A 23,456-nucleotide genomic window follows, 5' to 3' on the forward strand; every position below is an offset into this window, starting at 1 on the left:
TCTTACATGATACTTGTCCTTTTGGAATCTGCTCATATCACTGAGCATAATGGTCTCCAATTGGGACCATTTGGGGAGGAATCCTGATCTTACAGCCAAATTATTCAGGGAACTTCTGATCATTACTAAGTGACATAACAGGTTCACTAAAATATTTTGCATAATGAAATGACAAAAATGCAATATTTTAGGAAGAATCATTAAACAAATGAGGGCTAGAAGTGTATGGGAGAAATCATTTAAGTCATTTACACTGACAGCTGCTAGCATAAAGGTAATATGATTTTAAATTAAAGGCAAATGGAAGCAACAGTGAAAGACAAAAAGAACCAAGTAAAACTACATATGTATGAAACACTAACAAATATTTATTTTCATTACTATGAAAGAATCCTTAAGCTAAGGATTTGGTGAAAACAAATCAACTGCAGAGAATAGAGATAAGAATTGTAAAATCTTCAAACACTACCGCCCTGCAATTTACAGCAAAGATGGGACCCATCTCAGTTCGAGGACATATAGGAGAGCTTCCCAAGTCAGCTGAAGTAGAGACCAAACAACATCCTGTAGACTTAAGTAAGCTCCATGATGAAGCATTATTCACCACTTTAGGACTTGATAGATGCATTATCCTTTCCTCTCAAATGTAAATGTGGGAGAGTGAGACAGGCACACACACACACAGCACCTGCTGATCCATAACAGGTAAGGGAGAAATTTCCTTTCTTCTCAAAGTAAATTTTCTCTTCATTACAGTCTGCAACCAAGTAGATTCTGCTTTTGGAGAAAAATGCTAACACACTGCTGATTTACTGAGAGTCGTTTAACTGAAGGTGTGCTCTGCTCAGAAACTGAACTAGCAACAGCAGTGTCAAGTCAAGCTTGAGAGGTTCAGACCAACTTCTACCTCTGCTGAATTTCTGCATCCTACTCTACCCTCCAGCTCCAACCCCAAACAAATGTCACAAACCTCTTCAACTTCCTCTCTTTCAGCACTCAACTGTAGGTTTTCAAAAGTCAAAAACTAACACTTCGAAACTCAATCACAGGAAAATTACTTAGAAATCTCTACCTTGGAATATTTCAGAATTTATGCTGAAAATACAAGGACAACTTACCTCATATTCCTTCACCTTCTCCATTGTGATCAAGCGCCTTGATGTGTGACTGGAAAGCTTCTGCTCACAGTTGCTAATAAGTGTGAGGCAGGGGTGACAGGGCACCATATCTTCAGTGTACCTGAAGAGAGAAGCTGTGTTAGAACACTCACCCACACAGCCCAGTCACAGGGCTCATGCTGTGGGCCACCCTCCCATTACACGCTGTACCATTTCACTCTATATATTCTAACCATCCATGAAGCCCACATCTATCTATATTTTTAAAATGCAAAGTATTCTGATATAATGACATCCAAAAGAAGTTTTGGGTTTTTTTAGCTAAAGCAAAAGAAAAAATGCAAATTTGTCTTGATGAAGACTACTCAAAATTTAAACCACAAAAAAAAAATAAGGTGACAACTGCACACCAAACAGTTCCACAGCAGATGAGGCATACAAAAGAACATGCTCCAACAACCCTTCGACATGACTAACTGTTCCCAGAGTATAAAGTCCAGGAGCACATGCACTTTTTCCCATGAAATGAAGTGCCCTGCAAAGTTTTAATGGCATCTTGAGACTTTTATTAAGCTTGCAAATACAGCACTAAAGTTATAGAATAACTTACATAAATATAAAATTATACAAATAAAATACAACTAAAAAAAATCAGTTCTCTAATGGCATTAACCAGGAGATAAAACTGAAGCAACAGTAACAAGTCTGTATAGCATGTGTCCTATATGAATACAGATAATGAGATGATATTAGGAAAGCAGAATAGTCAGGAACAATAATGAAGAACCAGAGCAGAAGAAACAGGAGACAGACTTAGGGCAAACAGCTGTGGAGTAGAATGTTGAAGAACGGGGCCAGGGAGGGCACTCACTAGATAAAACTACCTTAAACAACACTGCGATGGGCAGTTTTTATTGTTCCTTTGCAGAGCCTTGCGCCCTTCTGGATAGTGTCTGCACATGTTTATTACTAGTTTATCCTGAAGCTCTGATCTAAAATGGGAAGAGTGATCAGTACCTCATCTACGGGTCTGGGACCACAGCCAGCTGGTCTAGGGCATCCGCTGCACTTAACTGCTACTCTTAACTTCTCTAGTGCCCTTGGACCTTCCCCAAGCTCTTGCTCATTACCTCAAGCACATGTTCAAAACCATCACCACCCACTTACCCAGCAGCATCCACAATGCACTTGACCTCATTATCAGTGAAAAGAATTCTCTTGAAGGCATTCTCTGCCTTCTTCCCTGGAGTTTTCACAAGCAGTGACCACTGCAGACTTCATCTAATAGTTTGTAATGTTCATTAGTCAGAAACGTATTTTTTTTGAACAGCAGTCAACTTCAAGTTTGGAATTTTTCCACAAAGCATAAATGAAGAAATATATTCTATCCCATCATTGAGACTAAAATAAAAAGTAGACACATAGAGGATGTAGTTTTGACCTTAAGCTTAACAGTAGGGCCTGTGAATAACTGAAATATCTGTTAAATTTAGTAATGTACCCTTTTTTAAAAGGGAAAAAAATCTATTTCTTGGTGGAATCGCCTTAAGCATTTTTTATTTAAAATGCCACTTAAATATGTATAGACATAAATTAGATATAAATCCCTTATGCCTATAAGCCTTATATAACTATAGTTAAAAACAATTTTATAAATCTAATCTAAAAGTATAAAACCAATATAATTTTATTGAGCATTTGTGACATGAATGATGTTAAAGTGCTCAAACTGTTACCAAGCATTTATCTGGCTTAACCTAAGAATTTATAAGCTTTACATTATCTTTCTATTTCATCTTTGATTTTAAGCATGAAGGAACATCATTTGGATCACTATACCTGAACCTGACTACAATGTGTAATTTTTATTTTTAACTTATTTTTTAAATAATAATTACATGGTTTATCAGGGTAGGAAGGATCAAGGTTTAGGGAAAATTGGGTGAATTCACTGCTTCCAAATTTGCTGTTTCTTCTTGTTGTTCCTGGGGGAAAGGGAGAAACAAATGGGAAATCCACTCATGACTTTTACACATGTCCCAGTACCCAGGGATGAGGAACTACCACCTCATATCAACCTAGAGTCTCAATGTGGACATATTTCAAGAGTTCTGTCCAAGTGACTTGGACAGTTCAGAAATGCTGCAAATTTCACCGATCCAAGGATGATGTCATTCTCTCAATGTCCATTGGTTCCATTCACCGAGATTTTTTGCTGTCATCATTTGTTTGGGTAGTTGTCCAGTTAGTTCTGTTCTTCTGTTACAACACCAAATATGTTGCCATATTCTCCTTTTATAATAGGTCCTGCATCTACTGCTCTACCTTTTTCATTAAGTAGGACATGTTCTTGCAGGCAAGTCCTAGTACCTGGGGCAGGTGTCCCAAGCATCACCAGATCCCCCACCCCCGGGGCTCACAAACCTGACATCCACCTAGTAGGCGGGCCCCCAGGGCCCAGGACAGGAGACACAAGTCCCACCAAATCCCCCACCTCTGGGGCTCATGACCCTGACACCCATCTAGCATGAAGGCCCTTGGACCCAGGCCAGGAGTCCCAACCCCCACACATCCCCCACCCCCAGGATTCACAACACCAACACCAACTTACAAGGCGGACCCCAGGATCTGGGCCAATTGACCACACATCACCGGCTCCCCTGTCCCCGGGGCTCAGAAACCCAGCCGTCACCACACAGGTAGGTCCCATGACCTGAGCTCTGTCAGATTCCCCCATTCCTGGGACTCACGTACCCAGCCCTCACAGGGACCAAACTGGCATGACTCGCCTCACCTCAGCATCCGCAGTCCTAATGCGCAGCCTGCCCTAACCTAGCCTGCCCCCTCTTCCAGCTCCTATTGGTGGGTGCTGCAGCCTGTCCCAGCCCAGCCTGAATTCTGTCCCGGTCCTAATGTGAACTGGCTGGTGTTGAGGCCCAATCTGGCTCCTCCTACCCCCTGTCCTGGTTTCAGATCCACCAGTGGGTGTTATGTGCTGGCCCAAACTGGTCTGTCCCCAGACCTGACCCACATGTATGCCAGTGGGTATTATAATCTGCCAAGGTGTGGGCTGCTCCTTGCCTTGCTTCTTTCGCTCACCTGCAGGGGCTGCATCACAATGAAGGAATTTCTCAAGCTCCTCCATCGAGTCTCCTCCCAGTGGCAGTTTTTGAGCACATCAGTGGGTCCCTGGCCCAGGTTGACTTTGTCCACCTCCTGTCCTGGCAAGAACAATGGCCTTGCCCAACCGGCCACACCCATTCTGATTCTTGTTGTTGGTTGCCGCAGTCCAGCACTACCCGGTTCACACCTAGAAACAGCTTTCACATAGTTCAGCGGGAGTCAAGACCTAGTCTGGCCAATTCTACACCCAACCTGGCTCTCACAGTACAAGTGGGGGCTGGAATCAAGCTTAATCTGTTGCTCCACCATCCCAGCGCACACCCACACCTGTGCAGTCTGTAGCCATGTACATCCACACCTGTTGCCCTCAATCCTATTCCCATTCTCACCTGTGGGAACCCCAACCCAGCTGGGGCACCGCCTTAGCTCCCCAGCAAGGCCTGAACCCACCCGCAGTTCTCGGGCAAGCCAGCAACGATTGCAGTTCCACTGGGTGAGTCTACATTGCCTCCACAAATTTTGTTATCAGACCCACTTCTCTCACTCTTGTTCTCCCCTCCAAACCACTTTGGCATCAGTTCCCTACATATATACACAAGTCATGGACTTCTCAATGGAAGTTCCTAACCTGGGCATAAAAACCACAGGTCATCTCCCACTGCCACCTGTGCAATCCCATCATCCCTCTGTACATCAAGACCCTCTAACCGTGACAGTTTGTCCACAGGCAGCCCAAGGGGCTTCACCCAGTGCCTTTGGGGTCTGGGCTACCCAGCAACAGGCACCTGTGCAGGTCAAAAAACCTAAGCTCCAGGATGGGGTGGTCCTGCAGGCCTGCTGAGCTCTCCTCCCCCCCACAAGGATCCAGTGTGCTCAGCTATACTTACCTGCACCAGGTGATTTTTATTTTTAAAATTGAATCATACAACAGAATTTGCCTAAGAAATTAATTCAATACTAGGATTGAACATACACTACACCAAAAACACAAAAATCTTAAAACTATCAGTATAAAAGTACAATTTTCTATTAAATTTCTACTTATTCCTGATTCAATGAAAAGGTATATTTTCCAATACAGCATAGCCAAACTAATTCTAAACTGCTTAACTGAGAAGATCATTATTTCAGGATTGCAGATAACTTTAGATCAAACTTACTGATGTTGTAATTTCTACAAGAGGAAAGAGTGCATATGACTCATACTGAAAAGTAAAAGCTATCAATTTCCCTAGCATAAACTAGAAATCGCATTCATCAATAAGTCAACACAAATAATCAGTAATTCATCAAAAAGCCACTTTACTAACGGAGAAGACAGAGAAGTCTAGCAGTAAACACCAGCGGCCCCAGCAATAACAGTCATGAAGCCAGATGTGAAGAAAGCAAACACCAGAGCAGTGTTCCCAGGACTGCCAGGCACTGAGCTCGCAGGAATCTACCTTTTGGCAAAACATCCAAGGCAAAAAAATGATAAAAACTTTTTTTTCTACTAAAAATCTCCTTTAGTTATATGTATTTAGAAATTCTAACTTGTTCAAAACTATTCAAATACAGAAGTCATTGAAGAAATAGTGACGACTTCTAAAGGTTTCTAGAAATACATTTAAGGGTTTTTTTAAATAAAGGAATAAATAAAAGAACTCCAAAAGAAACTCTTGACCTCTAGAATTTCAACTGTAATTAAACTACAAAATAGTGAATATGCTAGAAGTGAACAAAAATTAATCGCATTTCTAAAGCACACAGGAGCTAGTTTAAGAGATCTTCATGGGTCAAATCTGGAAAAACAGCAAAAAAATAAGAAATAAATTACAAACCAACGGATAATTCAGGAATCCATGACTTCATACTACTACAAATAAATGGGACATAAGTGAAAGTTCTTCATGCAGTGCCAACTTGTAAATGGTGAAGGCATAACAGAATAGAAAAATCATTTGGCAACCACCACAGTGGCAGCTGTCAATGCGAGTAGCAGATGATGAACAAGAAGATCCTGGTATACTCACAGGCTGTCTCCATGTAATACTCATCAAAGAGGAAAAGGATGACTCCGAGTGAAGACACCTAACAGAGAACATCATGACCAGAAGATCACGATTAGCATAACCAGTAGATACGATCCATGTGTTCCTCCAAAATGTGCTGCAAGGTGATCAGCTTTGTGGTATTCCTGCCAAGAATGCTTCACCCCAGTCTGGTCATAAAGCAACCATTGATCAACCCTGGTCAAGGGTCAACTCTCAGAATACAAGCCATGTAACTCTACAAAACTGCCAAGGACGTAAAGGACAAGGAAAGAGTAAGGAAATATTTCATACTGAAGTAGACTGACAAAACAAGATACATGAACATAGCGAATGATCCTGGTTGTACTGCTACTGTTAACTTTGAATGGGGTTCCTGACGTGGACAGCAATGTCATTATCAACACTGATATTCAGAGATGATGATCATAGCAGGGCATTTCCTTACATGGAGAAATGCAATGGAATATAAAGGAGGGAAAGGACATCATTGCTGCAGCTTCTCTCCAAGAGTTACAAAGAGCGTTACTGGTAAGGGGTAAGAGAAGGAAGAAGGACACGAGGAGATTATATTAATATTTGGGGAAAACAATCTGCATGAGGACAGAGATGCAAGTGTTTGGGTACTGTATTTGAGTACCCAATTTTTATAAATTTGAAATTATTCCCAAATATCAGCCCTAAAAGCTAGACTAAGACAAAAAACAAGCAGCTTGCTACCAGAACCAGTTTGTCTAAGACAGAATGTTTTTGTACAGAAAAATACAATTAAGTTCTGCGAAATATTAATAGTATCCGACATGATACATATCAAAAATAGAGGAAATAAGGAAAACCTACAGCTAATTAGCTTTTAGTATGAGACAAAGTTGTTTCGTTCTTTGGAATTAATTGTCCTCACTACTAAAATGAAGAGGTTAAATGACATTATCAATGGCAGCCAAAAAAAAAAAACAATGTGGCATGAACCTGTACCATAACCAGCTGGTAAACTTAAAGCTGGGTAATGGTACTTCTAAAACAAATTTAAAAAACAGTTTCCAAATGCCAGGAGCCTGCTCAGAACCATGAAAATAAAGACAGGTCACCACTAATCCAAAATGTTTTTTTATAATTGTTTTGTAAATATAGTGAAGAAATAACCAAATTTTAAGATTGAAAACTATCTTACATATCTGAAGATCTCACATATTCAAACACCCTGTCTTCCAATGATGACGTATACAGCTCCATTCTTATTTAATAATTACTAATACCATTCAACTCAGTTACAATAAAAATAATTAGGGCTTTAAAAGCATCTGTATTTTTGCCTAAGTCTTGGCCATTAAAAAGATTTATTGTGGGCCCAGTGCGGTGACCTAGCAGCTAAAGTACATGTCTTGAATGCACCAGGACCCCAAGGAGCAAGAGTTTGAATCCTAGCAGCCCCGCTTCCCATTTAGCTCCCTGTTTGTAGCCAGGGAATGCAGTAGAGGATGGTCCAAAGACTTGGCATCCTACACCCATGTGGGAGACCCAGAAGAGGCTCTTGGCTCCTGGCTTCATATCAGCGCAGCTCTGGCCGTTGCAGTCACTTGGGAGTGAATCATCAGACAGAGGGTCTTCCTCTCTGTCTTCCCTCCTTTCTAGATATGATTTTGCAATAAAAATAAAATAAATCTTTAAAAATGATCTACTGTAGAGGCAGAGAAGGCATCTGATAAAATCCAACATCATCTCATGTTAAAAACCCTAAACAAGATAGGCATAGAAGGAACATTCTACAACACAATTAAAGCAATTTACGATAAACCCAATGCCAGCATCACACTAAATGGGGAAAGATTAGAAGTTTTCCCGCTAAAATCTGGAACTAGACCGGGATGTCCACTCCATCGCTACTCTTCAATATAGTTTTAGAAGTCCTTGCCAGAGCTATTACGCAAGAAAAAGCAATTAAAGGAATACAAATTGGAAATGAGGAATTGAAATTATCGCTATTCACAGATGACATGATTCTCTACAAAGGAGAACCAAAAGACTCAGTCAAGAGACTACTGGAACTCATAAGAGACTTTGGCAGAGTAGCAGGATACAAAATTAATGAACACAAATCGATGGCACTAGTATACGCAAATAATTCCACGGCTGAGAAAGAAATTTTAAGTACAGTCCCCTTTAAAATAGAGGCGAGGAATCTTAAATACCTAGGAATTAAGTTAACTAAATATGTGAAAGACCTCTATAGTGAAAACTATAAATCATTTAAAAAGGAAATAGAAGAAGACCTTGAAAAATGGAGAACCTTACCATGTTCTTGGATTGGCAGGATCAACATTATCAAAATGACCATATTACCAAAAGCAATATACAGATTCAACGCAATCCCAATAAAAATCCCAACAACATTCTTCTCAGAAATAGAAAAGATAATACAAAAGTTGAGCTGGAATCACAAAAGACCACGAATAGCTAACGCTGTCCAGAAAAATAGAAATCAAACTGGAGGAATCACAGTCCCAGACCTCAAGACATACTACAGCACAGTGGTTATCAAAACAGTCTGGTACTGGTACAGAAACAGAGAAGAAGATCAGTGGAACAGAATCGAAACACCAGAAGGGAATCCACACATGTATAGTCAACTAATCTTTGACAAGAAAACTGAAAACAATCCAGGTAAAAAAAACCTGGTCTATTCAACAAATGCTGTTGGGACAACTGGATAGCAGCTTACAGAATAAAGAAGCAAGACCCGCACCTGTCACATGATACAAAAATCAGCTCTAACTGGCTCAAGGACCTAAATCTACACTCAGAAACCATCAAACTATTAAAGGAAAACATAGGAAACACACTCTAAGATATAGGAACAGAGAAAGACTTCTTAGAAAAGCAAAGGCAATCAAATCCAAAATGAACAAATGAGACTACATCAAACTAAAAAGCTTCTGTACAGCAAAGGAAACAATTCACACAGTAAAGAAGCAACCAACAAAACGGGAGAAAAAATTTGCACACTACACAAGTGATAGGGGACTAATATCCAGGATCTACAAAGAGCTTCAGAAACCCAGGGACAGCAAAAAAAAACAACCCTGTAACAAAATGGGCAAAAAAAATGAACAGACATTTCTCAAAAGAATTGGTTCAAATGGCTCAGACATATGAAAAGATGCTCAGGCTCCCTAGCCATCAGAGAGATACAAATGAAAACCACATTGAGGTACCACCTAACTCCAGTGAGACTGGCCTACATTCAGAACTCGAATAACAACACCTGCTGGCGTGGATGTGGGGAGAAACGCACCCTCCTTTACTGCTGGTGGGAGTGCAGGCTAGTACAACCACTGCGGAAATCAGTATGGAGAGTGCTTGGAAAACTGCAGATAAGCCTGCCATATGACCCAGCTATTCCATTCCTAGGAATATACCCAAAAGAAGTGAAATCTGCATGTGAGAAGGGGATCTGTAATCCTATATTTACAGCAGCACAATTTACAATAGCAAAGACATGGAAACAAACCATATGTGCATCCAAGGAAGAGTGGTTAAAGAAACTGTGGTAAATCTACTCCATGGAATATTATTCAGCTATTAAGAAGAATGAAATTATCCTATTTACAACCAGGTGCTTCCAACTAGAAACCATTATGCTCAGTGAAATGAGTCAATCACAAAAGAACAAATACCATATATTCTCTCTCATATAAGGAAGCCAAAATGGAAAAGTGTAACTGCAACAGTCCAATCTATACTGTTTTTTGGATTGTCTGTTGGCTTTTTTGGCTGTATCCCATGTGTTTTGATGTTTTTATTTCACTTTGGTTGCTTCCAAATAATCTCTTTTCTCTAGTAGAATTCATCACGTGCTCATGAAGTACACGATGGCATCGTTTTTCCCAAGAGACTTCTGTGTTTCCTTTTTGTCACACATGTGTTGGTTACTCAGTGGCACATTATTTTTTCAGGGTACTATAATTTGTTGTTAATGTTGTTGTTGTTGTTGTTGATGTGGCTGTTATGAAATGATGTCAATCCAAAAAACAGTAATATTATTTCAACCCCAAACAGCCTGTATCTCATGCAATAAGATATTATGAAGTAACCAATGAACCAACAATCGATATGAGTCACACTGCTTATGATCCACATCAAAGAATTGTAAAACCTTATATACTTGTAAGGCCCTATGCTACTCAGAAATGGGGAGGGAGAGCAGAGAAATCTTACATCACCCTAGAAGGTGTGAGGAAGACGGGAATTGTAACCTATCAGGATCATAACTGGTAACTCATAGACAACAGTCTCGAATCAGCATTAGACAATAGCAAAACTACAAAGGTATATGGGGGGAATCAGGAGCGATCCTAACAACCTCTTAACAGGAGGTCATATGTACAGAGCAGGGGGGAGACCCCAGAGTGGAGCAGGTGGACAGGAGGAGGCTTGTATCCCAATTCTGGAGACTCCCAGATCCTCACCAAGGACTATCAGTATGGGCAGCGAGAACTACATACCAACTGCCAAGGAGACCACAGGGAATTGGAGTGCCTTCAGAGGCTGAAAACTCTAAGGTCACTCACCCCACCCCCATTTAGATCTAACACATAGGATGGAAGAAGCCCAAATCCTGCCTTGCAGGATTCAAGGTCATCGGAATGACAACCAGGAGCACTGAGCAGTCCGCAGAAACAGAAGAACAGGAGAGAATCAAGATGGCAGAATAGGGTAAGGACACATTTAAATGGATGGAGAAACATTTAATCAGGATGAAGCAGAGAGGACATATTCAAGGAAATAGGAAAGGACAGAACAACAGCAGAGGGGTACCTGGAGACTGTCAGACACAGGAAAGCAGCGGACACAGCAGTGTGGTGTTGTAGTGACTGATACTCCAGTGGCATTAAGCTAATGCTGATCTGAACTCCACCAGCAGCTGGAACTCCACCAGCAACCAGGTGCGAAGGGACTTTCACTGGGAGCTTGGGAGGTGAACCCAGACAAAGCCCTGTCCATCCTGCTGGTCTGTTTCATTTGACCACGAGCAGAGACAGATCAGCAGATCCCAGATGGACAGTGCGAGAACAGGGTGGATTTCACAGCGCCGTCAGTCCCCTAGAGTTGAATTGGGTGCCATGTTGCCTAAGGAGGCAAAGGCAAAAGAAAGGACTGAGCATAAAGAGAACTGGGAGTGAACTCATTTCTGACTCAGTGAACTGCAGCAACGTGGCATTCTACAGATTCCACCCAAGACAGGTCTGGGTAGCCCTCAGACCTGACAGCCAGCTGATCAAGAACTCTAGTGGTACATCAGGCACCATTTTGTACACTGTGGTAATAGGTTTAGGACTGCAGGGGACAACAGTAAACTGAGCATGTGCTGAGCTCTCGAGAACTCACTGAGGTTCGTGGACTGCACTGGTCCCGCAAGAAAATAATACCGACTGTGGCATCATACAAGTCAAAGTAAGTCCATGTGGCACCCAGACCTAACATCCATCAAGTTCCGACAAGATCAGCACCACCAACAACCTAACTGTATAAGACGCCTGGTGTCTCTCTAATCCTGGGACCAGCTCCAACTGAAAGTGGGAGAAAGATTATACAGACAATGGTGCAGCATCAGCATGGGACCATAGGAGGTGGAGAGTGGTGAGCCAGGAGCCGGGGCTACGGAGACCACGGTGGAAATCTGACATAAGAACCCAGACCAGGAACTCGCAGGAGGGAGTGGCACAATTGGCTGCAAGCAAAGAGTTGTATACCAACTGCTTAAGTAAAATCGCATTTAGACCTGTGGGTAACACAGCTTAGAAACCCACCTCAAGGAGAAGACTCTGCTAACCAGAAGTACAATGACCAAGAGCAAAAGAAGACACAGAGGCACAATGAATATTACTGAAGACTCCCCTGCAAAAGAGCAAAACACTATGCCAACCTCAGAGTTCACTGAGGAAGACATTGAGAAAATAGGGCACACAGAATTCATAAAACTCATTTTAAGGCTTCTGAGCAACAATGAGAAGCACATAGAAGAGTTCAAAGGATTTAAGCAAGCAATAAAGCAAATCAAGGCTGGTATATCAGAAATGAAGAACACAGTAGAGCAAATTAAAAATACACTGGAGAGTCTCCAAAATAGAATGAAGCAAGCACAAGAAAGAATTTCAGAATTAGAAAATACTTCCTGTCACCAGGGGGAAGCAAACAAAAAGCTGAAGTGGAGCTGGATCAGGCCAAAAAAAGTATTCAAGAATTGAAAGACACTGTTAAGAGGCCTAACATAAGAGTTATGGGAGTCCCAGAAGGTGCAGAAATAGAAGCTGAGTTTGCAAATGTATTTAATGAAATAATAAAGGAAAATTTCCCTAATCTGGAGAAAGAATTGGGAAACAAGATCTAGGAGAGACACAGAACTCCCAACAGGATTGATCAAAAGTGATCTTCACCAAGACACATGCATGATCTTCAAGCTCTCTTCAACTGAACATAAGGAAAAGATCCTTAAATGTGCATGTGAAAAAAATCAATTGACATATAAAGGAATGCCAATTAAACTCACAGGAGATCTCTCACAGGAAACTCTACAGGCAAGAAGAGAATGGAGTGACATATTCCACATTCTAAAAGAAAAAAACTGTCGGCCTAGGATAACATATCCAGCAAAGCTTTCTTTTGTCATTGAAAATGAAATAAAATTCTTCCACAGTAAAGAAAAGTTGAAAGAATTTGCCTCTTCTAAACCTGCCCTACAAATGATACTTCAAGATGTTCTCTTGACAGAGAAGAGGAATAGCACCTACCAAAACCAAAGGCAAACAGGAAGAACATCCCAGTAAAATGACATCAGAAGACTAAACCAATGAACAACCCATTCCTAAAATGACAGCACCAAAGTAACACCAATTCATATTAATCCTGAGTGTAAATGGCTTAAGCTCAATCAAACGTCACAGATTAGTAGACTGGATTAAAAGACAACACCCATCTATTTATTGTCTAAAAGAGACACACTTCACCAACAAAGATCAGCAGAAACTATATCGCATGGGTTTTGTTGTTTTCTGTTAGTTTCATCTCTTCAAAACACTTTCTTCCGATTAAATCATTCAATGATTCGCAGTGGCATCATTTTCTGCAAGAAATCCCTTGATATTCATTTTTTCAGCTACACATTAGTCATTTAGTAGCATGTTATTTAACTTCATGGTGATGTTAATTTCTTTTTTCTCCCTGATGCTGATTTTGTTTTGTGGCTTTTCATTTTAGGGGATGTATAGTAGCTGTGTAATGGAGACTCTCATATCTAGTAACATGTCATTTAACTTCATGGCAATGTAAATTTCTATTTTTCTTTCTATTGTTGATTTTGTATTATGACTTTTCATTTGAGGGGATGTACAGTAGCTGTGAAATGGAGACTAACATCCAGATTTGAGGATACAATGCAGTATGCACCCCTACTTCCAGACAAAGATGGACTTACAATGAAACTGTTCACTATATCTTGACAATAGGATGCTGGACTCTGCCATTGTCCATGCCCACAATGATGAACTTATGACTGTGTATGAAGAACTATATTTTAGTAATGATATAGAGGAACTAGGTGGGGTGGGAGGGAATTGGGGAGGGGAGAGAAATGACAGGAGCCTACGGAATTGTATCATAAAATGATAATAATAATAATAAAATGTTTAAAAAAAGAAATAGCTAAAATAGCCAGTATCTAACAAATAAAATAATGCTTTATTATAAAAAAAAAAAAACAGAAGAACAATAAACTTCCTTCAGGACTAGGGAGAGGAGCTTTCTCTGGTCCTTGCCTGGTTCCGACTTTGGGTCCCTACCCTCTCTCATAATGACCATCAGGATCGCTCCAGAAACCCCTCAAAACAAACAAACAAGTAAACAAAAAACTAGAATAGATAGAGAACAACAAGGAAAGCTTAGAAACAGACAGGAAACGGTCAGCGGGGATGCACTTATAACTCACTGGGTGGGACACAAAGATTAGTTACTCCTCACTGGGGTATGGAAGATTTTCTGCACACCCCTCCTAAAACTGTTCACCTAAACTGTGGACATATGTCTTGTTAGAGTTATAGAGTTAGACTACCCGAAAAACAGCCAGGTTTCGCAAAATCATGCTTCAATGCTATAAACTGCTAAATACTAAAATTAAAATAGACATGAGACAGCTGAATAGTAATCTATAGCCATTTTAAGGTGTATAGAACCCGGTTGTATATAAACTAATAATTGAAATGTCAATGTAGAAGTCACAGAATGTGGTTCTGAACTTGCATTCTTTTTTTTCTCTCTTTTAACATATTGGTTACTCAATACCATGTCAACTAATTCCATAACATTATAAATTGTTACTGATGTAATGCCGGGGCTTTTAATTGATCGGGATGATACTCTGCCGGCTCTACCTTCAGAGCACAGATGGTCTCCCCAAGAAACCGTTGAACTTATCTGGATAATAAGATGCTGGACTCTATGCTTGGTATATGCTTGCAATGAAAGAATCTCAACTGAACTTGAACTGTGGTAATGCAACAAGGTGGAGGAGTCTACCATGTGGGGAGGGTTTGGGAAAGGGTGGGGGGAATCCAGTGCCTATAAAACTGTGCCACATAATGCAATGTAATCAATAAAAAAATGATCTATTGTATCACATGTTCTCATGACAATAAGGTACCAGAAAGGTGCTAAGTGTAAGCATGTAACACAGGAGTTGGAAAATCTTTCCTACAAATGGGTCACAGAATATGTTAGATTCATAGAAACATATGGGTTATACATATGTTTCTTTAGCATATTCTTTTGTGTTTTAGCAACTCCGAAAAACTGGGGACAGCATAGCTCAGCAAGTGAAGCCATAACCTGTACTGCCAGCATCCCACATAGGAGCATCAGTTCTGCTGCTGATCCAGCTCGCTGCTAATGTGCCTGGGACAGCAGCAGCAGATGAACCTCTCGGATAGGAGCCTCTGCCACTCATGGGGCAGACCTGGATTGAGTTCCAGGCTCCAGGTGTCTGCCTGCTTCACACAGATGTGGCATTTGAGGAATGATTCAGTGTATACAAAATCTCTTTCTCTGTCTCTCTGCCTTTCAAATAACAGACGAGCAAGCTCTGGTCATTGTGGCAACTCTGCCTTTCAAAGAAAATTAATAAATTTAAAAATATATGTGGGCCCGGCGGCATGGCCTAGCAGCTAAAGTCCTTGCCTTGAAGGCCCCGGGATCCCATATGGGCGCTGGTTCTAGTCCCGGCAGCTCCACTTCCCATCCAGCTCCCTGCTTGTGGCCTGGGAAAGCAGTTGAGGACGGCCCAATGCATTGGGACCCTGCACTCGCGTGGGAGACCCAGAGGAGGTTCCAGGTTCCCGACTTCGGATCGGCACGCACCGGCCTGTCGTGGCTCACTTGGGGAGTGAATCATCGGACGGAGGATCTTCCTCTCTGTCTCTCCTCCTCTGTGTATATCTGGCTGTAATAAAATAAATAAATCTTTAAAAAATATATATACATATATGAAGACAAGTCATAGCTCAGACACCTTAGGAAAACAGGTAGAGCGGACCCGCCATGGTAGCTTAGTGCCTAAGTTCTCACCTGCATGCTGGGATCCCATATGGGCGCCAGTTCTAATCCGAGCAGCCTCACTTCCCATCCAGTTCCCTGCTTGTGGCCTGAGAAAGCAGTCGAGGACAACCCAAAGCTTTGGGTGCAGACCCATATGGGAGAGCCAGAAGAGGCTCCTGGCTTCGGATCAGCATAGTTCTGGCCGTTGCAGCCACTTGGGAAGTGAATCAATAGATGAAAGATCTTCCTCTTTGTCTCTCCTCCTCTCTGTATATCTGACTTTGCAATAAAATAAAATAAATCTTAAAAAGAAAAGAAAAAAAGAAAAACAGGCAGAGGACCATATCTGGTCCACACACTTGGGGTTTGCCAGTGCCTGATGCAAAATACAACAGCAAAGCAATTCGATCAGTAAGAGGAAGGGTATATTTTCCTAGATAACTATTGGTAGACAAAGGCTACAAATACACATTAAACAGGATACCCTTACTGCAATTAGAGATAAAGAAAAAATTGTACTAGGTATACAAATGTCAGAGAAAACGAATGAAATTAAAACCAGAATTAAGATTACATACTCCGGTGTATACACTGGTAACCAATAGACTAGTCTTCCACCTAATACGAGGGTCTCGGCCGCAAAGTTTAACAGGTCAAAAAACATATCACTGAGATGGTAACTCAACGAGACAGGAACGTGGCTTTCTGGACTGTACAAAGAGAAAATTACAAAAGCAGTAAAGAGTTTTAAGATTGTTAACTAGAAACATGATTCTTCTGAAACTAGTAAAACATTACATCTAAATTCTACTTACCATTTTTCTATTCCCTTTGGTATTTCCTTTTGTGAACCTGTTCTTCTGGTAGATTCTCTGATACCATATGGTGCTAGAGAGAAACAGGTAATACAGATAATCAAGTCACCAAATGACCAATGAAGGACAAGTAGACATAATGTGACTCCAAATGAGACACTCTGAGGACACAACATCAACGGGCACTATTGCAACATGAGAATTTGTGTTCTTCAAAAATGTCATTGTCAGAAAACAAAGACAAAGGCTGGGCAAATGTTACAAATTAAGGAGGCTGAAAAGATATCCTTACTAAATGAAATACCCCAAGATAGGTATAATGGCCATTACTGGTTCACCTGACACAACTATGGGATAAAACGTAACTTAAATTATTTCCTAAAATTGATAATCTCTGTTCTTTTCTTAGGAAATACACACAGAAGGACAGGAATAGAGGGCTACAACATCTGCTACTTAATCAGGAAAAAAAATACGCATTTTATACACATACACCAAGTGGGACAGCAAAATGTTCATATGAACTCGCCTGACTATCTTAAATTATACTCAATGCCAGCATAATATCTTAAAAATTTTCCTTTTGTTAGCATAGAAAGCAGCTATGCTACCAAAGAACTCAGGAGGGTTCAGACAGAGGGCTTAACTTCGACACTATTTACAGACTTACTGCCAAATGCCAGAAAAAGCAGATCTATTCTTAGCTCAGCTGCCTAACAAACCAAAATCTCACGAGGCATGGAAAATAAGTGCTCATGAACATTCCGGAAGCTCAGTGAGTTCACCAGTCCCGTGGCTTACAGCATCCCCTGATTTATTATACCTCTGCAAAGGAACTCTAAGGTTAAAAAAAAAAAAAAAAAAAAAAACCCACGAAACATGGAGAACTGTATGATACCTGAAATTTTACAGGACTTCTTTAGGTTTTACCTACCTACCTATCTGAAAGGCAGAGTGAAGACAAGAGGTGGGAAAAGAGCAAGCAACGAAGAGGTAACTTTCATCTGCTGGCTCACTCCCAAAAAACCTGCAGTAGCTGGAGGCTAGGCAGGCTGAAGGCAGGAATCGGGAACTCTAGCTCTCTCTCCCCTGTGGGTAATAACAACTCCAGTAACCTGAGGAATCATCTGGTACATTAACAGGAAGCTGGATCTGAAGTAAAGGCAGGACTCAAACTCAAGCACTATAATATGGGACTTGGGTATCTAAAGCAACAGGTTGGGCCTGGCACTATAGTCTATTAGCTAAAATCCTTACCTTGAATGCGCCAGGATCCCATACGGGTGCTGGTTTTAATCCTGGCTGCCCCGCTTCCCATCCAACTCCCTGCTTGTGGCCTAGGAAAGCAGTCAAGGATGGTCCAAAGCCCTGGGACCCTGCACCCGAGTGGGAGACATGGAAGAAGCACCTGGCTTGTGGCTTCAGGTTGGCTAAGCTAGAGCCATTGCGACCGCTTAGGGAGTGAATCAATGGATGGAAGATCTTCCTCTCTGTCTCTCCTCTTCCCTGTATATCTGACTTTCCAATAATAATAATGATAATGATAATGATAATGATAATGATAATAATAAAGCAGGTTAATCCAGTCAACCCAGGTTAACCCATCTTGCCCCACTACTCAAAGTGATCATTATGAATGACATTTTAGATTCAACTGATACACTAACAAACATTTATAGTTTATTAAAACAAATATAAGCCTCAACAAACAAGCTAGAAGAGAAAATGAATACCAAGTTAATATGTAAGTATATAAAAGAGGATAGCAACATCATACAGTAAAACCTTAACTATAAAATTGGAACCATATCCAACATTAACAGCTTTCTACTTTTTACTAGGTGAAGCTGTTAGGACGGGGAGGACTACTAGCACAAATTAGCATTTTGTCTATGTATCGATAGATGTAAACGACTTTAGGAAACAGATTCTACCCAAACTTCCCATTGGGGGAAAAAAAAAAAAAAAACTTACGATCAGTGATGATTGCATCAAAATATGTGCCCTTCCTCCAGGAAGGTGTAGAAGCATCTGAAACCAGCACATCAAGGTAGTATTTCTCTAAGCCATACTGACGAAGATTTGCTCTAATATTTTCATCTGGTCCTCTCCATTTCTGGTTTTTCCTACTAGCCTTTCCTGAAGAAAAAGGAAAAGGAAGAAAGTATCAGATAATTCAACAGCATTCTTACCTTCTGGTGTTTAACTCAATGTAATGTTTTAACTTATGCTAATCCACGGTTGCGCAAATAATTTGTTTTCACATAAAATGTTAAATGTATGCACATAAATAAAATGTTTTTATTTCAACTTAATATAAAAACAGATTTGAACAGTAAACTGTACTGATAGCTAACTGATCTTGTTTCACCACCTTACAAGTAAAATTGTTTTATACACATTCAGTATTTTTTTTTTAACAAAGATTTCTTTATTTGAAAGGCAGGGTTAGAGAGATAAAGAGGAAGAGACACAGACAGAGATCTTTTCTAGACATTACTTCACTCCTCAAATAACCTATTTGGTGGAATGAGCAGCTCAACAGAAAGACATTTAAGGAACAGCTGAAGGCCAGAATACACTTGATAGAATTCAAAATATAAGCTTAGGATGAATCCGTAAGATTAAAAGACATTTTGCTAAGTCATATATGTTCATTGCATCCTTTATAGTTTCACATACATATCTTTACACCTTTCTGTACTATGCATTGTGATCTACTTCTCAATAAAAACAAAAGTTACAAATGGAAACAATAACATGACTCAACTACAGGAAATGTAGTAGAAGTCACAAAAAGGTGTAGAGAAAAGCAGGAAAGATAATCACAGGGCCTTCATTAAACTGAGGTGGAAACGTCAAGAAAGTTCTACAGGATTCAAGCTGTGTAGCCAAGCAAGTTTCATGAGAGTCAAAGTTGCCAACTCACAGTAGCCTCATCATGTGATTTTTAACGGAGCAACAGACATGAGAGCAGGATTATAATGGGCAGAATCGGTGCTGAGAGATAATGAACAGTGGACACCAACTAAACACTAGATTCTTGAAAAGGAGGAAGAAATCAGTGGCAGCAAGTGGGCCCATTTAAGACTGGTGGAAATGGTTTTGTATTTTTAAACAGGAGAAACTTGAGACTACTGTACAATATAGCAGAGATCAGAGGCAAAGTAAACAGGGAACACACAGCAGTACCTTGGATAAGCACCAAAGAAACTCCACCTCAACCAGAAGTCTATGCCAGCAGACCGAAGATTATAACATAACTTCCTAAATATAGCTTTCACAAATAAAAATTCAAATAAATTTTATAGGACAATTTCTTTGAAGCAGAGGCATTGCTTCTACTAAAAGCAATTGGGGATAATTCTTCTTAGCAGTTTGTCTACTCTAGCATATTGCTCTAACATTCTTGTCAGCCTGGTTGTGTAAACTTAACAAAATATAACTCATTTTCCTTCTAATAACTACCACTAAGTTTTATAGCCAGAATAGGAAAAAAGGTAGAACATCAGAGCCATTTCTCAAATTCCTTCAGTAAAAGAAAATAAAGGATAATAAATTCTCATCTATGCAATAACACAGTGTGGAACAAGAAAAGAGTACTCCAAAGGTTGACTGATCAAGTTACAATAATGAAGAACAACACAAACACAAGCAATCTCAAAGTCATCCATGAATCTTGAAATTGTCAATGCCTTTCAGCCAAAAGAAAACCTTTCTTCAGTTTGATGCAACTCCATCCACTCCCAGCTCACTAGCAAAGCTTTTAGAATTTATCACCTCACAGGCAAAGCAGATACTTATGTCACATGCCCCTCAGTGGAAGGCAGAATCTTTCAAGTTATGTTACCATCAATGTATTTTAAAGATGTCTTGGCCAGTTATAAAAATTAGAACAAACCTGTGATATCGGAGACTAGATATGAATGCAGTCTACTCCATGTGATCACTGGATAAATGGTGATAATCCTACATGTGAACTGTTTCATTAACACACACATGCTGGTTTACAAAATGGCTAGTCTTGCTCTTCTGCTTCTTCTCTCCCAACCCTTGAGTTCACAAATGCATAGTTTGCTCTTTTTTTTTTTAACTCTCTTACCAGGTCTACAAATACTTTTGAGACAATCTCTTTACCTTTTTTAAAAAAAAAAAAAAGATTTATTTTTAGTCAAAAGTCAGATTTAGAGAGAGAAGGAGGAAAGGCAGAGAGAAAGATCTTCATGTTCCCCAAGTAGCCACAATGGCTGGAGCTGAGCTAAGCTGAAGCCAGGAGCCTGAAGCTTCTTCTGAGTCTCCCATCCAGGTGCAAGCTCACAAGGCTTTGGGCCATCCTCAATTGCTTTCCCAGGCCACAAGCAGAGAGCTGGATGGGAAGTAAATCTGCTTGGATGCAAACTGGCACCCATGTGGGATTCCAGCGCATGCAAGGCAAGAACTTTAGCCATTAGGCTCGTATGCTAGACCCAATATCTTTTTCTTATTCACCCCTGTGCTCCCCAAGATCACACTTCACACAGAGGATCATGTCATTAAAAAATAAATAAATAAAAACATATATCCAGAGGGAAAGATGGGAAGTATTGGCATACTCCTCAATCTAAATTATGAAATACATAAAATTTGCTACCTTATAAAAAAGCAGACGCACAATACAATATTCAGTATTATTGTATCATAATCTTGTATGTGAACATTAAAGTAATGTCACATAAAAATTATTCAAAGGCACATTTGGTATAACAGCAAAGACAATCCAATGTCTAAGATCTCTACTCACCCAAACCATGAACTGTATTGTAGTCTATGTCAGTCCCACACACATATGCACCAAAATGAGCAGATGCTATCAGGAGGCCACCTGAAACGTCACACAAGTGTCTGTTAAATAGAAAGTCCCAGACTCTTATTTTGTATACTATTCGATTTGATCCGGAGTCTTGCAGTGGCTGCAGACAGAGTACCATGAAACAACCCTGGACTTTCCAATATTCAGCAAGCTTTAGAAATGAAAAAGAGAACCTCTAAGGTTATACTCATGAAACCAGTCACAAGGCAAGAAATGTATGCATACCTAGCTAGCATCATTCCTTTCAACAGCATTACTTAGGAAACACTACCTTTTGTGATCAAAAGTATGTTAAGACATATTCATCATATTTCAAGAGGTCAGCACCGATGCAACTTGTTCCTTTCTTAAAAATGAGAATATAGGGGCAGATATTTAGCAATAGCAGCTATGTTACCACTTGGCACATTTGTACCATATCAGAATACCCTGTCCTCTGATTTAACCCAGCTTGCTGATAACGTGCAACCTGGGAGGATTCAAACACTGGGATCCCTCCCTGACCCTCATTTGGAAAACTCAGATTGAATTCTGGGTTCTTGGTTTCAATCTGGCTTAGCCCTGCCTACTGTGGGTATGTAGAAATGAAAGGAGCAGATGCAAGATCTCATCAAAATAAAGCAAAAACTAGTTCACATTAAAAATACTGAATGAAAACTTACGGATTTTTTTACATGAATAATCTAAAATGAATTAATTCTTATCATTGGGCTCTATTTTCGTTGAAAACAGTTTTCAGCAACTACAAAAGCACAATTAGGGTGTGAGATATCAATATTTATAAAAGTTAATATATTTATTATTTAAATTATATCCTATTTTAACAGGTACTCTGATAACAAATCAAATAATTATCTCTTGCTTTAAATCATAAATGTAAATGTATGAACCACCATTATCAAGTATACATAAAAACAATACAACTATTTTTCCTATATAATTAGTGTGAAATCAATGTAAGAACAAATGCACCAATAAAATTTGACTAAAATAAGGAATATGACAGAATCAGTTCACAAATGAGGGAAATTCCTAAGAATCATGAACGTAATGAAACTCTAATTTGAAACTTTTAAGAAAAAAACTTCATAATGTTACACAAATTTTTAATATTTGTACTTTTCATTAAATGTCACTGTTTCAAAATATTCAAAATAAAATACTTGCCTGGGGCTTGCCTAAACAGCTACACAGTCGAAAGGTCTAGCATCGGTCAAGCTGACCTCAGAAAGCTGTATTTGGACCACAGAGCATACACACAGCTGAAAGAGGCAAAAAGAACTAGGGCTTTCTCCCTTATATTCTTCTGAAATTTAACATGTGGAATTGAGATGGGCAATGCCAACCGAGGCTCAAGACTATAAATGAAAGGTGTTCTTCCCACAAGTCCACAAAACACAGTCTGGTGAGATACTTAAAAACATTTTTTTCACGAAGGCCTGGCGCAGTAGCCTAGTGGCTAAAGTCCTTACCTCGCACGCATTGGGATCCCATATGGGTGATGGTTCTAATCCCAGCAGCCCCACTTCCCATCCAGCTCTCTGCTTGTAGCCTGGAAAAGCAGCTGAGGACCACCCAAAGCTTTGGGACTCTACACCTGCGTGAGAGACCCAGAAGAGGCTCTGGGCTCCTAGCTTCAGATTGGCTCAGCTCCAGCCATTGCAGACTCTTGGGGAGTGAATCAACAGACAGAAACTCTTCCTCTCTGTCCCTCCTCCTCTCGGAATATCTAACTTTCTGATAAGAATAAATCTTTAAAAAAATTTTTTTCATGAAAACGACTAATTTGTATAAGGAGCTTGTAAGGAACAGAACTGGAGGCCTCAAAGTACAGCAGAAACCAAATCCTTGGTTCTCCTAAACTGACTATAAAAGCACTTACAGGAGAGTTGCAGTAAAAGAAACCCCATGACTCTCCAAACAGCCCAGGCTTAGGGGA

The 23,456-nt window shown here is 40.1% G+C and overlaps 1 protein-coding gene across 3 annotated transcripts in view; it reads right to left on the reverse strand.

Moving 5' to 3' along the window:
* Window positions 1-23,456, reverse strand: part of TRMT11 (tRNA methyltransferase 11 homolog) — a 66,866-nt gene that overhangs the window by 19,503 nt on the left and 23,907 nt on the right. For all 3 annotated transcript variants that reach the window (XM_004587224.3, XM_058677797.1, XM_058677747.1), the window contains 5 exons: window positions 21,449-21,529; window positions 18,643-18,807; window positions 16,669-16,741; window positions 16,432-16,563; window positions 1,119-1,239 (listed from right to left, as the gene is read on the reverse strand). In XM_004587224.3, the coding sequence (XP_004587281.1) occupies window positions 1,119-1,239; window positions 16,432-16,563; window positions 16,669-16,741; window positions 18,643-18,807; window positions 21,449-21,529 (572 nt within the window). The remainder of the gene's footprint in view (window positions 1-1,118; window positions 1,240-16,431; window positions 16,564-16,668; window positions 16,742-18,642; window positions 18,808-21,448; window positions 21,530-23,456) is intronic.

Source organism: Ochotona princeps, chromosome 1 (genome assembly GCF_030435755.1).
Source record: "Ochotona princeps isolate mOchPri1 chromosome 1, mOchPri1.hap1, whole genome shotgun sequence".
NCBI classification, from domain to species: Eukaryota; Metazoa; Chordata; class Mammalia; order Lagomorpha; family Ochotonidae; genus Ochotona; species Ochotona princeps.